The 16,585-nt window shown below is 38.0% G+C and overlaps 1 protein-coding gene across 4 annotated transcripts in view; it reads left to right on the top strand.

The window, feature by feature from the left end:
* The window catches only part of fgf13a (fibroblast growth factor 13a), a 93,822-nt gene that overhangs the window by 48,431 nt on the left and 28,806 nt on the right, over window positions 1-16,585 (top strand). Inside the window, exon 1 of one of the 4 annotated variants that reach the window (XM_005913229.3) lies at window positions 3,700-16,531. The exons of the other annotated variants lie outside the window; for them this stretch is intronic. Coding sequence (XP_005913291.1) covers window positions 16,501-16,531 — 31 coding nt within the window. The 5' untranslated portion in view covers window positions 3,700-16,500. Of the gene's footprint in view, window positions 1-3,699; window positions 16,532-16,585 lie in introns of those variants that run through there. 4 annotated transcript variants of the gene reach the window in all.

The raw sequence follows: 16,585 nt of genomic DNA, 5'->3' as shown, positions 1-16,585 counted from the left end.
CCAATCCGTCTGTCGATCTCCGGCTCCCTTCTCGCATCACTCGCGAACAAGACCCCGAGATACTTGAACTCCTCCACTTGGGGCAGGAACTCATCCCCGACCCGGAGTGGGCACTCCACCCTTTTCCGGCTGGGAGACTTGAATGCTCACGTGGGTAACGACAGCGAGACCATGTGCTATATTAATGTAATAATAAAATATTATTAGTGTATGAGAATACAAATATTATTCTAATCTAAATTCGGATTCTAATCTGTTATGTAGGTCACATGCAGTAAAAGGTAATTTAAAAAAAGCAAACTTTTTTCTTTTGCCTCCACACCTAAACAGTAAAATGAGAACAGCCAGGGTTTCAGCAGATTGGGGGAATGCTAGGATCTGTGTAGTGGCTCAGCATAGGGAAAAGAATTACAATTCACAGTCATTTCTAATGTGAGCCTCACTAGGTTTTCTTAGTGCACAGGATCAGCTGAACGGCTGCTCTTTGTGGATTTACACAACTGAATTTAACAAGATGTACGCAGATGTTTCAGTGCCATCATGGCTGATTTCCATCCTCTACACTGACAGTATGGTCTTTATACTATCTTTATACTAGACCATAAACAGTTGGTATAAAGTTGAAATTCAGCGAATTAATCTAAGCACTCTCATCTTAAATGCAAATTCATCTCCACTGCACTTGATATAACCTAAATGTGACTCTGAGAACCACAGCCACTGTGCACCAGTCACACACAGTGCTTTAAAGCAAGCAAACCTGTTTATTCTGCACAAATCTAACCAGAATTTTCATGCAACATTTAAAAAACAGTTAGTATACTTAGTTTAATTTGCAGGATGTCTCACAAAATGAAAATATATAATATATTAGACCACATCATACATAGATAGATACATCTGAGCAAAATGATGACATTACATGCAAGCTTTGAATTTGCAGTTTATCAAGTGTCCCTGAGTGATCCTTATCTTTAAATAAAACCTCTCTTCTTCCTCTCTTGTCCCGTCTGTCTCCCAGCATCTTTCTCCATCTCTGAGTGAAGTTCTCTTTCTTTTCTCTCCCTAGAAAATACAGTAGCTGGACTAGCAGCTAGCAACACACTGTGTGACAAACTGCACAAACAGCTTATGTGTTTGCTGATGTTTGTTGAGCTGATAGAACTGTTGAATATAAAATTACCTGACACTTTAAAAAAATGTTGCTCACTTGATATTTCCTCTCCTTCTGTAGAGCTAGCTAGATGCTGAAGTACCGCAAACACAACTTACGGGCACCTCTACTCCTTCCTGCCCACTTTAATATAAATGATGCTGTTCAACCAAAAGTAACGGGCCTGTTCTGAAAATGTAAGGAGTAGAAAGTACAGATATTTGTTTTAAAATGTAGGAAGTAAAAGTAAAAAGTTACCAGAAAAATATATACTCAAGTAAAGTACAGATACTTAAAAATTCTACTAAGTACAGTAGTACTTCCCATTCTGGCCACTTAGACAAAACCTCCACATCACCTGTGGTATACGAGGAGAAGTCAAAACCAAAGTGTGCTTTCAAGGTCAGTTTGAGGACTTCAGCATCACCTAAATATTATAATTAAACTTTCTAGTAAGAGAAAATTTGTGCCTTAGAATAAATTTCTACTTTTTCCAGGACAAATGCAATTACCTTTCTCTTTGCAATTATCTGATGAATATTTCTCACTTTGTAAGTCTGATAAAACTTTTATTCTACGTGGATAAAATAGTTACATTCGTCTTTCTATGAGTCCAGAGAGGTGTCATTGGGGTTTCAACCACATATGCTGGTATAGATTGACTAGTAAATTAACAGCCTATGTTTCACACTCAGCTCTATCTTCACCACAGCAGACTGGTACAGTGACGCCACACCAATCTACATGCGACCCTCAAACATGAACAAGACCCAGAGATACTTAAATTCCACCATTTGGGGCAGCAACTCACTCCTAACCCATAGCTGGTGCTCCACACTTTTTTTTGGGCTGAGAACCATGGCCTTAGACTTAAATCTTACAGACATACAAACCTAGAAATAAAATGGTCACATTTATGTTTTTACTCTCCAAATGGGTTTCAAAGTCATATACGTAAAAATAGTACGTATGTTCATGGAAATGTTTCTCTGATTTTGGCAGAAATATTAATGTAGCATTAATTTCTGGCACCTTTGAAGCTTAAGCTGAAAGCATAAACAATCAGCAGAAGCGGGAGTTCATTGCAACATTAACAAGAAATTACTCAGGAGACCAATGCAGAAAAGTCAAGTTGCCAGGCTTATTACATTCCATCATTGTCTATTTAATTAACATTTCTCTCTCCCCTGCACGCCTCAGTTTCTCTCCTCATGGCAATATCCACACAGAGTGAAATAAGACAGCAAATAACCGGGGCCATTCTGTTTAGAGATACAGTAAATTGCTTTGACATGAGTGGATATACAGTTCAGTACACAGTTTAAATATACATCATGTCATATAGTTAATCAAAATTTGTGCTGTGCATGCAACGGGAGGAGATGCATGTCACCCACAACCTCCCTTACAAACAGAAACTCTATTAAATAAATTAGAAACGTCTAAGGCTAGATTTAAATCAAACAGAGTATGTGATAACTATAGGGCACACATCAAATGGAACATTGTACATTATGTGTAGCATTTCAGCAAAGCTGCTCCCTGTTGATTGCAGAGAATTCCAACAGAGACTAATTCAAATTCAAATTCAAATTCAAGAAGAAGAAGAAAAAGTGGATAAGAGCAACATACTTTTGTGAGAAAAGGCTTTATTTTAGTCAATATATGATTTTTTTTCATATTGTGTAAATTAAAGCGAGGTTTGGCAAATAACAGATGCTAAATCGTAATTAATTGACAAATACTAGTTGTTTATTTCATGCAGTCCAAGGACAGCAGAAACGGTCTGTTTTAATTTCTCACGTCTGTTTATTGCCCGGCACACATTAGTCGGTCTAATGAAGTCAGTAGTTCCCATCACTGCCTGACTTCTTCACCCAGCTTGACACTAATATCCCAGCTTATGTCATTAATGGACTTTGTTTTATTCACTAAAGTTCATGTTTGACTACAATCTGAGTCTAAACCACACACTAGAGGAGTCACGTTAAAGTAACTGTGACACAAGCAGTGTGTACATCTTTCTCAGAGTAAACAAGCATTAAGCTATTTAATGGGGGCAATGAGGCACGCTGCTGAGTCAGCACCACGTTAATGAGAAGCGAGCAAATTGGCTTCTGACAGCTGCCAGGATGGAGATTACAGATATACACAAATTAGTGTCACTTATTGGAGAGAAGGAGAAGATGTTCAGTGGATGTAATATATTAACAGTTCAAAAACATTCTGTTTTTAAGTAGTATAACAGGCTGCTTCTGTGATGCTGTTGTGACCTTATCTACAACTACAACTGAAAAACTGTGCCTCTATACGACACAAGTTCATTCTCTTCCTTCTTGTATTGGTAAACATTGCACTTTATACAGATCACCGCTTCTTCAGTTTACAGTGCCTTGCTATGCTAATAATATATATTTAAAAACTGGCAGTTGGTGATTTGTGAATTAAAAAATAAGTTGCTCTTGCCAAAACAAACAGTGCAGGGGTCGATTTTTTTAATGCGCCTTAAATTGTTTTCCTTTTCCTTTTTTTTTTTTTTTTTTTTTTAGATAATTATGAGAAAATAAGCTATAACGGTTTGAGAGCCTTGCATCTTTGAAAGCATTGTTGTTATTGATAGCAGCTGAGACTAAATTTAAATCCCACATTGGAATCTGAAGCAAAATACTCAAATGGACAATACATATATTCTAAATGGAGCCTGGATGGAAATCGTGTTTTTTTGTTCTTTTTTTTTTGCTTTTATTTTACAATTTTTCTGCCACTACATAATAACCTCAAACAATACCAGTCAAAATCAATACACTGCACACTATAATGTATTTGGTCCTCTGCCAGCACTGCAGCATGGCACTGCTAGTTATTCAACAGCTTGTTCCCCTTGCCAAGTCATAGCACAGGCATTCACTGGTAGAGACTGCCCAACCGTCCTTATTGTGTCCATTTTTTCTTTGTGTTTACTCTTAGAGCTAAAACAAAAGTTAAATTACCCGTATCCTCCTAGATGTGAGACAAAAAACAAAAAATTAGTGTTTAAACCTTCTCCTTTTACCTACAGTTGTAGCTTTTTTCTTTTTTCTTTTTGCACCCACAGTAACAAGTTCAATAATTTTCTGTGGTGTTATTTAGCCCTCATTGACTCATTGATTTTTCTACATTCTATTATTGGTATGTAGAATTTATATACAGTAAATTATAAACGTTAGCTGTAGTTTTATATATAGTTAGTTACTGTTGTAACTGCAAAACAAAAACAAATTACACTCATAACATGAGTACATTAGTACTACAATCGCAACTTAAATCACATCTGCACCATGATCGCTTGAGAGGGATAAGGAGAGAAAGCGGATGTGTTGAGGGTGAACCCATGCTGTGGGATGTCATTATTTTCTTGGTAATAGAGCATATCCCCATGCCATCACGGGAAAGAATGCCAGGCTGCAGTATTCATGTGACAGTAACATGCATTAACCTGCCTCCAGATTTAATTGCTCATTAACTGAATGTGCCAGATTGTCCAGATTGTTCCAACCCCTTTTAACCTTTGATTTCAAGTGTCTGATAACCAAATGTGCTTTTTTAAGCATGTTATTTAATATTATGTTTATATGCTTAAAAATATGCATATAAACATATATGTTTTAAAGGCCTAGTATTAGACAGGTTTTACTGCTGAGTTCAGACACTCAGCTGAATACTGAATAATAACTAAACAAACTGAGGTTGGATGCTTTTTCTTTCTGAAGGATTTGATCGGTATTTACAGAGTGAAATCCTTTTAAAATATATTTATCAGAAATCATCAGTTGTGGCAAACTGATGACTGTCAAAAAAAGTGTGATTACCATTAAAGACACTAAAAGCTCCTAAGACCTTCTGATCTAATCTAATCTGCAGAAGCACTACACTACAAGTGCTGAAACATTGCAACAGCTGAGACTGAAAGAACAATAGACAAGTAGAGATGGTTGGAGGGTCATCTTGGGATGTAAAACCCTTGAGTGTTTACTCTCAGGGGTACCAAGTAATGTGCCAGCTTGCCATCCAAGGCTAATGTTGGGTAAGATTCATACAGACACCCAATTGTTCCCATCATGTCGCCTGCCATCCCCCTAAGATGACTTGGCAATTCCGTTGAGGCAGACAAAACCAGATTAAGGACTAGAAAAGTTTTGCTGTCCTTCACATACAGAGGGTGTACTATGTGTAGTGATATTGCCAAATGTTGCAGAAAAGTTGGTGCTGTAAGCTGACGTTTAAGAACATTTAATCAAAAGGGATTATAGCGAACTGAGACTTAAGTATTTAATGCAACCCCCATTTCACAATTTCTTTTGTTGTATTTTGGGGTGCTGCACAAATCTGAGACAGGTTGTTTGTTTACCTCCTTTTCAGTGGAGTTTATGTCTGGAAAGTGTTTAGAGCATTCCACAGTTGACATTTTAATTCCAAGTCAGCACAGTGTAGATATGACTATCTCCTCCAGAGTTTTGAGGAACCAGCTATAGTTTAAAAAAAAGGCTTAAATTGTCAAATCATCAATTTTATCATGACACTGCATCAAACTGGGTGTTCACATTGGTATCCTAGACTTGTAGATATCTATAGATTTAGTGGTTGCATGCTACTTCAGGTTTAAGATGTTCAGTGCTTCTTAATTATGTGGTGTGTCTTTATAAAATAAACTCAAAAATGTAGGTAACTTGAAGGCCTTGCTATACAAACCAGTAGCCTTCAACATGTTCCAGCAGTGTAGTGCTCCTATGTCATTCAAGCTTGTCACCCCCATTGCTCCTACATACAAGCACATAACCTCTGTCAGGTATCTTACATCAGTATGCTGTGAAGTCATTATTGAAGCCTGAAATCTAATTTTCCAGTAGGCATGTAAGTCACCAAGAGGGACAGGTCAGTGCATTGGACTGAATAAACAGCAGCACAGAGATGTTGAATCTCCCTATCCCATATCTCCATATCCCCCCAAAGCCTTCTCCGAGCCTTAGTGCATTCTGCTGTTGCTTCATTGACCCGCCAGCTGCATTTTGCCTTACCTCCCCCCGCTCCCAGAACCACATACAGCACAGCATCTGCCTCCCAGGATTTCTACAATTGTTTTGCAAGCTGTGTTGCACACAAGTTGAGCCCTCCCATCCAGCATCTACAGTACAAACAGTACCAGTTTTTAGAATTACAAAAAAGGAAAGAAGGAAATGTTAAAACTTAGTACCGTTTTACCTTCCATTATTCAACTAGAATCCATCCACTTTTGTTTACTATTTGCAGAGGGCTTAGTCATTCATCGTATGTGAATGAGGTTAATAAAGATTCAGTGCTCCTCCACTAATAATAGCTTACATTACTTTTTGTTAATGCAGGAAGTGGGACATGACCTCACCACTCTCTCACCGCCTGTTTTTTCTGTATCTGAACAGGAGTAGCAAAAGCTGTAACTGTTTGCATTAACGGAGGTTGGTAGTACATTGATAAATATCCAATCGGCTAGTTTTTTTGTGTACAAGTGGGCACTGTTTGCAGCCAAATCAACTGAGAGGCACCGCCTGTGTATTGTAATAACATGAGTGCTTCTTCGGTGTATGATGAATAGTAGGTATGATGAGTGTACGCTTTGCTTGTCCCTATTGATGTGTGTGAGTAGGATGTCACAGGCCACAGAATGATGTAATGGGTAGCAATCACATAGACAGTGAGGCAGTCCATCAGCAGCACTGAACATCACACATAAACCATCACCACATCAGGCCAGTCCAACAAAACATCCCTTCCCTAATCTTGTGCTACGACTGCCAAAGCGTTGGTTAATATGTTATAATCTCCTGATGTTATCTCCACAGTTGCAAACACACACATTGACCCAGGATGATGGTGCATGTCGCAGGTCATGCTAAGATTCTCCAGTGGCCTTTTCCCCATGGTCTGTGCTACAAATATGATTCAGCAGTACTAAGAGACTTCTTATTAATATAAGAGCATGTTGAGTGAAGTCAGGCCAGCATGTCACTGCTACCAAAGCAGCTGATTCTTGACTATCAAATGTCAGTGTCTCAGCGAGTTTTACCTACAGTTATGCAACATACGCATAGTGGTGCAGGGAAATAGTCTAATTTATAGTTCTTAGAAAACAATACCTTGGGAAAAATTGGGAACAGCTAATTATTAGTGTAGCTTTAGCACACATAAGTTTGTCCTTTATTATTTAACACATTTTTTCTGATTCTTTAGAACAATTCACACTTAAAAAAACATGCTATCACCCTTAAATCTGCTTTATTTTGACACTTTTGTTCAGGTTTAAAGGTTGCTAAAAACTCCTTACTTGACCACTCAGCATGTAATGTAAAAAATCTTGTCTGAAGACTTTGGTATGATTCTCCAAATCGAATTCTGTTCTTTAATATATGCCTGCTTCAGACCACAGAGCACCACTGCTGCTTTAGTGTTTTGTTTTGTTCCATCTTTTCTGTGTAGGGTTCCTCCCACCAGTATATGTCAAACACTAGCCCACTGCCATTCATTTTCATTATGCTTACATTGATTTTTCTATGTGCTAACTTCACTAACAGGAATGGGGGTATGGAACTGAAAGCTGAGAGACTCTGTGTTGGATAGGGAACATGACCTATTTACCCACCCACTTCCATCAGTTGACTCATGTCCCCTGTCATGTCATTTTCAGCTTAGTCAATCTGTTCCTTCTAACGCTTTTAAGTAAACTGAAAAAAATCCATCCTAATCTGACACCGTGCAATCACACTGGCATGTTCACATACATTCGGATCTTTTGTAAACACTATCATAATTTTAATAATAATTGGGATGCCATATACAGTACAACCACTCATCACTTACTGTATGCACGACAAGAGCCATTCTTTTGATCTTTCCTGTCTATGAACCTTAATGAGGCTTCATGACACGCCACTGCACCGCAGCTTCCCCCCAGGGAAATGAAAAACCAAGACCTTTCATGAGGACATGTATCAGGTGCATTAGAAACCCAGAGTGCGTGGCCAGACTAAATTGAGCTTCATATTGTTCACATCCAGTTCGCTGCACTGCACATTTGACCTCATTGCATAATGTTCAGTTATTCTTGATGCCAGTTAGTGGGGTTTTCTAAGGACAGAGACCTGATTAATGCTAAAAAATCTCCTTGCAGGCAAATTGACAGATAGTGAAATAAAAGAGTTCCTTAATAACTTCTGGAAAAAAAGTGCAAAGAAGGTGGGAGTGTACATTGAAAATGGTATACACAGAGCTGTGAAGGAAGCAAAAGAAAAGAGGGACGTATAAACACAAAACACAGTTACAAAATAAAACTCAAACTTATAAAAACAGAGACAAGTTGCCACAAAATGACAAAGATACAGACAATTATCAGTGTTCTTCCTTATTAAAAAACACAAGACAAGAAAACATTTTTATCTCAAGTAAGAGTTAATCTTTTAATTTACAAATCGCGACACGATATTAAGTGTAAGTGTAGTTTTAGCTTAATCAATAGAAATGTTTTTGCTTTCATCATCTTTTTTTAGACAGAGCCCATCCTTCAAGAAAATAAATGTGTCTAAAGTTAGCAACTCTTAAAAGAAGGAAGCATGACCTTGAGCTCTGCCAGACTCTGAGCTTTTCTTTGTGTCTCCATCAGTAAGCAGACAGTTTAAGCCAGCCGGTGTCTGAGATGATGCTTTTAATCATACTCCATACTCATCCTTGATGTGTCGTACTGGAGAAAAAACTATGTAGGACAACATCACTTCACTTACAGTATTCTGGGACTAAGACTGCTCCTACTTGATGGGGTATAATTAGCATGAAGCTTTTTATACAAACTTTCAGAAGCTCTGCAACATACATCCTCAAGTTCTCTATATCCTCTTTCAGACACGCGCTACTCTCTATTGATCGGCTAAAAAATGTCTTGGTTGGTTTCATATCTCAATGAGCACCATGGTCACTGTTCCATAGAAATAGCAGTTAATGATATATTTATGTTCATCCAACATGTAGTATGAAAGCTGTAAATCTCGTGCTCTATAAGTCACTTTATGTAATGTGCAATTTTGCTTATTTGGGAAATATCATGTATGTACAGTACGGTGGCTTACCCATCACTTTAGAAGACGAGTGAAGCCACTAATATTGCATATCCCATGTTTGATACCAGATGTCCCTCTTCACTTTGACAGGAGCCCATTTTCAGGGTACTGAAGGGGAGATTAGCTGAAAGAAAATCAAAGTGTTTTAGTCATTTATTTTCTTTCCATCTTCTCGTAGCTGTCTCATCATGATGGATATTGCCCAAGGGCTTCGACTGACTTATCTAGCTATGATTCACCCATGTGACTGTTCAACCATCCGTTTTGGCAAGGGAGCATCTCCTGCACTTGATTCCCTCCTCCAGCTAACTCCTGTTGTGATGCTGGCAAGGACAGATGCTGGATTTTGTTCTGATAACAGGCATTTAGAGACTCCTATTAGTTTTGGCCAGCTAGAAGTATATTCAAGTTGATGCACATCTAAATCATGGTGTATAATCTTTTCTTCCTAGTACCCTGCCTTAAATGGCCAACTGAAAAGCAATGTGGAGTTAAGTATTAATGAAAGAAAAAAAAAGACTTAAAAATAATATATGGTATTTTATATTAATCTAAGCCTGTGATTTGCTATGAACTTGGTCCTCCACATTCCTCTGGAGCTAAACTTTATTTCATATAACCTGACCTGAGTGCAGTTTATTAAATGATTATTGTATTATAGCTTTATTTTTGTAAGAACAGTTTCTGCAGTTTTAACATTCACAGTCACATTGCTTAGGACTCCGTACACAGCAATCTGTCACTGAAGCTTTTAAGAACCTCTCCTTTGCCTCCGGCAGAGTTAGTTATGATTCAGCCATAATTCACGTGGGACCTGAAAACTGCAGGGTCATGCAATGCATGACTCATCTACATACACTGCACAAATATGTGCCAGCGTAAAACATAGATGCTACATTTCAATTTACATTTTTCATACATCCTACTTTTCTGCAAACCTGCTTAGAGCACCTTGAGGGTCAAATAAGGCATGCCAGAGCTGGTTAATGAGTTTTTTTATTGGCATGATTGAACTCTAAGGTCTTCAGGGTCTGTGACTTGGAGATTTTTTAGCAAATCATCAGCAATCATCCTCATCTTTGAAGTCTGAAAAGAAGTAAGGGTAAGAGGACAAGAAAACATGTAAATATGAAACGATCAGCTAAAGAGACTACCAATGTGCTGAAATAATGAGGGAACATTTGCCCCATTAGTCATCCAGAGCAGGATGCTGCTATTTCTTACACCATGACAGAGATTTTGCCACATCATTACAGCCTAGGAACCTTTACACACATATTGTACACACATATGCTCAGACTGGAACAGAGGCATGTGCTCACATTTTGAGGCACAATAGGAGCAAAGGTCAGAGAACATGAAAGCCCAGAGTATGCTCCCAGCGAAAGCTGTCACTTGTTAATTTGTCTAAATGTAAATTAACAAGTGACAGCTACAGTCAGAGATGTTTAAACAGATCCAACAGTGTATTCTTTGTATTATTCTGTGTTTTTTCTTTTGTGAAGTATATCAAACATCTGTAAAGGACATGTTATGTCTAAACAAACATATATTTGAATGAAAGGCTGTAATTGACTCTAAACATAGAATATTTCTTCTCTACAAATCAGACAACTAAATGAGTTAAACACTAACACTTAAAAAGCAGAAAGATGGCCTAATCTCTGTGCTGTACCATCACAATGGCAGCATTTGTTATATTCAATAGTTAATATAATTTAAATACTTAATTAAATAACAACACAAATATCAATGTCATATTATTTGAAAATCACAATTACAATCTTTGTCTAATTTTACCCCTCACGTTTAGCTGCAAATTTTCAGAATGCAAATAAACATCTAAATGATGGCAATTACCCAGGAGTGAATCTCCACATCTATCTGTATTGCTATCAAACAAACAGGCACAAAGTGTCTGGCAGAGTGCTCAGGTCCTATGTCTCACTGCCATATTTAGCTTCCATTGATATACGAATTAGAATTATTTTCCTGTCACTTGGGTACAAAAAAGCTTAGTAGTCATCTGTGTGAGAAGAAATATGGCAGCGCTAATCAGCAGATAAAGACTTTGAAGATGGTTGTTGTACAAAAGGGGAGAGGTTAGCTGACAAATGCCAGGCATTCCGTCTGTTCCTAATTAGCTTTAGCATTTAAAAGAGAGGTGGAGATGGAACTGGTGATTTAATGAGAAGCAGACTTGGAAAAAGCTCAGAGATGATCTTCTTAATGCCTTTTAGATGTTTAAAAATATATATTTTATCGTATTTTCACTCCAACTAAAAACAAACATACCTTGTCAATTAATGTAAATTACTTAAAGACAGCGAAAAAGGTGCTTGGGTCTATAAATATTTGGACTACGACACCATTTTAATAATTCTAACTGCGGTGCAAACTTTTTTAAATTGCATCAGCTGTTTAGGCATTACATCCACTGTGGAAATGTTTTAGCATATAAGCTTGTGAAAAAATAGATATTGGTTCCCATGGTGGGGCTCTAGACATGATCCTGAATCATCCACGGGAAGGAATAATAGATTGTCCTCTAGTTTCAGTCTACCGACTCCTTGGTTTCATACAGTGAGCACAGCCCTCTGGTTCAGAAAGAGTTGGAGAGATCACGCGATTATTGCTATGGGTCTGCCAGTCACCCATGACTGACTTGTAGAACCATGCTCTACTGAAACATTGAGTGAATGATAGTTTTCTGTAAAACCCAACCCCCATTCTCTCGCTCACTGTCTCTCTTTCACACACAGGCACACGCACACACACACACACACACACACACACCCTATTACGTATGTGCGGTCTCCATGGCAATGCGTGGTATCACTATGGCACTGGTGGCCTAGCATGCTGCAAGCTGCTGTTGGAGTGGAGTGACTGTTACCCACACGCACGCAAAGAGCAGAAAGCCAGGAGAATGTTGCCAAAGAGCTAAATGATTAGAGCAGCAACCCTCTGAGCTTATGAGACTGTTCTTGTCTCCCTTATAATGTTTCACTTAATCCCCTCGCGCTGTACAAAAAGGTTAAATATCCTCTTATTGCCATTTGAAATGGTGCGTGAAGATAACAATTTACTTTGACATTAAATATCTTTATACAGTCAGTAGCACATCGTACCATGCAACTTTGCCCACTATTAAACACCACTGGCAAGGTTAACCGCTGTAGTTTTTTCAGTGTTTGCCCTTGGAGGCCAATTTTCTTTCACAATTTGAAAAAATGATTAAGAGCTAGGTGTTATCATGACAGCCTTGGGTTATTAAAAAGATGAGATAGCTTTAATTGTTGGGTGATATTTAATAATATAAAGGTTAACACAGCACTCAACCTTGGGAATACACACGCTATCTTCTAGTTTTCCTCTGATGTTTAACCCTTTTTTGCCAGAGATGATGGAGCACTAGGGTTACCCTTTGGGTTTCTTTTGTGGTTGCTGGACAGTTACATGTATACACAGGACAAACATTCTTTCCCCCCCAAGTCCTGGCTTTTAAACATCTTTTATAGTTTAAATGTGTCTGCATTATAAGTAAAGATAATGTAGATATTAATGTAAACATTTACGTATATTACAGAAAATTAAAGGAAATGGGGAAAAAGTATGCTGTATGTTTTCTGTTCTAAGATTCTGGTGCAGGCAGACTACCCTATAGACTCTGCATTACTACAGTTGTGACAGATGCTATCAAAGTTGTATGTTTTTAGCTATTTTAAGCTATTTTCTCAGTCTTCCTTTGTGTATGAATGCATGTGTGTGGGCAAAGCAGAGGCAAGGTGCCCCAGGGAGGTTACAGTAGACTGGCATTCTGGGGCACTACAATAATTAATGCACCCAGGGCATACTGCTACACAAGCATCCAAACACACACACAGACAGACAGCTTCTGTGTTTGTGTGTGCCCTTGTGTTTTACTGACTTGTCTTATTTACTGTGTCTATAGGTGTTGTTTACAGAGGTCACTCTGTTTCTTTCTGTTGTTGAGAAAGGAACAGATTTTGCATTTGGACAAAAGCCAGAGATTGCTGTGTTATCGCCAATCTGTTGATTTTATGACAGCATAATTCATGAGAGCAAGACTTCAAATGAGCACAGTACAGCTATATTGCACTTTTGTCCTACAAAAAAAATATTTATATATATATACAAAGACAAAAGTGGAGTAGAGGTATGTTTTATTCTGAAACATCTTCACAAACAAAAATGATGGATTCAAGATTTAAAGAAGCATTATAAAATATAACTTTATTTTATTGTTAGCATTGTTTATTGTGCCACTGCACATCCCCACACCCAATCCCACCTTTCCTTCATAGAAGGGCTGCTACAAAGATAAGCACTACAGCAAGAGGGACCTTCTTTGTATCTCGTGTGCTTGTACACAGCAGCTCGACTCTCATCACCTCACTCTGTCTTGCTAACTGTCAGTGATAAATCCAGTCATCTCCAGATTTGCAACACTGTTTGCTTGAGTGATGGTCTGGCTTTATCAATAGTAGGACAACTGACGCAAAACGTGAGATTATTGGTGAAAGCTGCTGTTCTGTGTTTACCCATGGGCAGAATTAGAGGCTTTGGATAGTACCAGATGTGGGTAATGTATGCTGCATTGTATAAATAAGATTGGACAGAGTTTTAATATTCCCCTTTCCCACTGTGATTAAGTTGTTTTTATGGCACGTACAATACTGTGCATATTAATATTCAGCAAATCTCCTAAACATACAGTATATTGTAACGTTTCACTTATAAACTACTCCTATTTAACTTGCAAGAGTCACAGACCATGCCAAGTCCGATCAGCTTAACTAGTTGCTTCATTATTTAGTTAGTCCTTTGTCGCGTACAGTATTACAAAGTAAAATAAGTAAAGTAAAGATAAAAATCACAAAATGCTTCTTGACAACCACAGCATAGCTACAGTATGTTAATACACATTTTCAACATAAAATATTTCTTGTCTGTATCTGTAATTCTGTTGTTTAAAAAGCTTAGCCTTTCAAGTGAGGAGGAAGGAAATGAAAGGAAATATGAAAAGGTATACAGAATTGATTACAACAGCCAATATTTGGTTTTGCATTGCGATATTAATCACAGTGAAAATGTCCCCTACAGCTAGCATACATTATGGTGCAAACTGCCACACAGATAATGACCCTCTAAAGGATATTTATTACTGATATAATATGTTAATATTATAATTATATTTTGTTAGCAGTCCTATACTGTTAGAACATGCGAGGTTAAAGGTTAGTTTTGTCTCTAGACCATTATATTGAGCTATCTATGAAGCACATTGAAGATGGTGAATGGAAAAATTAAATACTTTCAACTCTCACCCCATTTGAGCCCTTCTCTTGTAAATCAGTATATTGTAACTGAGTGCGAACAATTTACAGTTATCTATCAAAGCAATCAAAGTGATTACCTAATATGTATTGTGCAAGTTTTCCTTCATTTTCTCAAACAATTCTCAATCAATCGGACGTGGACACAGGGTTGTGGGTTTACAGTGGTTTTTGGGCCTAGGACACATCAGATTCTTTGGGCTCTCTAGGTTGCAAGGTGGTGCCCCTGTGAATCCATCTTGTTCAGAAACGTCCAGACTAAGTTGGGATCTGGGGGGTTTGGAGGCTGGATCAATTCCTCAAGTCGCTTCAGAGCTATTTTTGTAGTGTGATGGCACATTTTCCAGTTGGGAGAGGCTGCTCCTGTCTGGGAGTGCTTTTATCATGGTGGGTGTGCTTAGTGTGCACGAATGTTCTAGTGGGTGGTACGTGTCAAACTCACTAATATCCATGTGAATTATGGTATCCAAGCTTTTTTAGCAGACCACTGTAATGTAACACGGTTATAATTGTTTCACTCCACCTCCCAGTAAATATATATTTTCTGATTCAGGGCCCACAAAACCCCTGAAATATATTTATATATGAATTTCATTAGGGAAGACTTACTATGATTTTTTTTCATTTATTTGCACTCTTGACCTTGATGATTTGTTTGTTTCACCATGTTGGTGTTAGGTATTTCATTTAACTAAATAATCTGTAGTAGCTAAAGGTGTAATCTTACAATATTCCATATTGTTTGTAACAACAACAGTACAAGTCAGTTGTAGTGTGTTGATTTTAAATGTAACTATACCTTAAGGAGAAAAAGGAGACAATTACTGGCCCTTTAGTAATAATAGTTATTTTATTAAAATATGGGGGCACGTCTGGTATAATAGTATAGACATACTCCATCTTATTACATTATGGATTTAAGTTTAGATTAGAGCTTAAGTGTTTCTCTATTACTGTATACTAAATTTAAAATCACTTACAACGACAAATGTAGGTTTTTCCCTTTAGGGTGCATTGATTGCCCCATAGCCTGGCCACTTGCTCCATCTAGTGTTAAGAAAGCGCACATGGTCAGTCAGGGTACACTGCCCTCATCACTCAGGTTGTAGTTCTCGTCACTCTGCTCTCGGTTTTAGGCCCGTCCGCGATCAAGTCCCTTTTCACTGTATTTTGCTGTACTTTGACTCAAATTAAATGGTATAATTAAACCAATAGAGCATGCTTCGTGGTTTGCACTGAGAGAAATGTATACTGCAATAATGAATAACAATCCCATCTTATATTTGGTCAGCCTCAGTGTTACTGGGCATTTTGAGAAAGGAACAGTTTCAAGGAACTGAGTGCAAATACGGACAAAATACACTTTGTCTAATGTGTACTGTTGTCTCTGCTGAATGCTTATCGATATTTTTCCGTCGAAAGTAGACAGGCCTGTATAACAGGTTTAGTCAATGCATTATCGGATCATTTTACACATTTCTTTGTAATATGAGAACAGTCTGCACTGCCCCAAGAAGGAAGTACAAGCTTCGCCTGCGTTTTTTTGTTCATTTGTCTTCAATCTGCTCCCCGCTCGTCCGACTTCCCCTCCGAGCGGAGCAATACATTGAACGTTTTTGGCGCACAAAAAAGACCTCTAAATTAATCTTTAATGAGCTTTTTAGAAGTCATAATGGCCTGTCGCTAATGTCCTATAACGATCTTCCTGTTGGTGGCCACGCCTCGATGCTTTCTCTTTCACTACGCCTCTGACAGTTGTCTGACAATGGTTTGAACTTTGCTGAATATATCGTCTACTCGCCTTCACTTCACCACCCAAGGACTGCAAGTATCCAAGTCACTGCTTTGGCTACGCTGTTGAGAAAATATGACTTTTCCCTTGAGAAAATCAGTTTCAGGTAGGCTGTTTATTTTGTTTTAGAATTTATGCTGCTTTGAAAAAAGGAAAAGAA

This window comes from Haplochromis burtoni, unplaced genomic scaffold, assembly GCF_018398535.1.
Source record: "Haplochromis burtoni strain Fernald_Lab_line unplaced genomic scaffold, NCSU_Asbu1 Contig_4, whole genome shotgun sequence".
In the NCBI taxonomy this organism is placed as follows: domain Eukaryota; kingdom Metazoa; phylum Chordata; class Actinopteri; order Cichliformes; family Cichlidae; genus Haplochromis; species Haplochromis burtoni.
The sequence above is the reverse complement of the archived record's forward strand: the minus strand, read 5'-3'. Positions and strand labels throughout refer to the sequence as shown.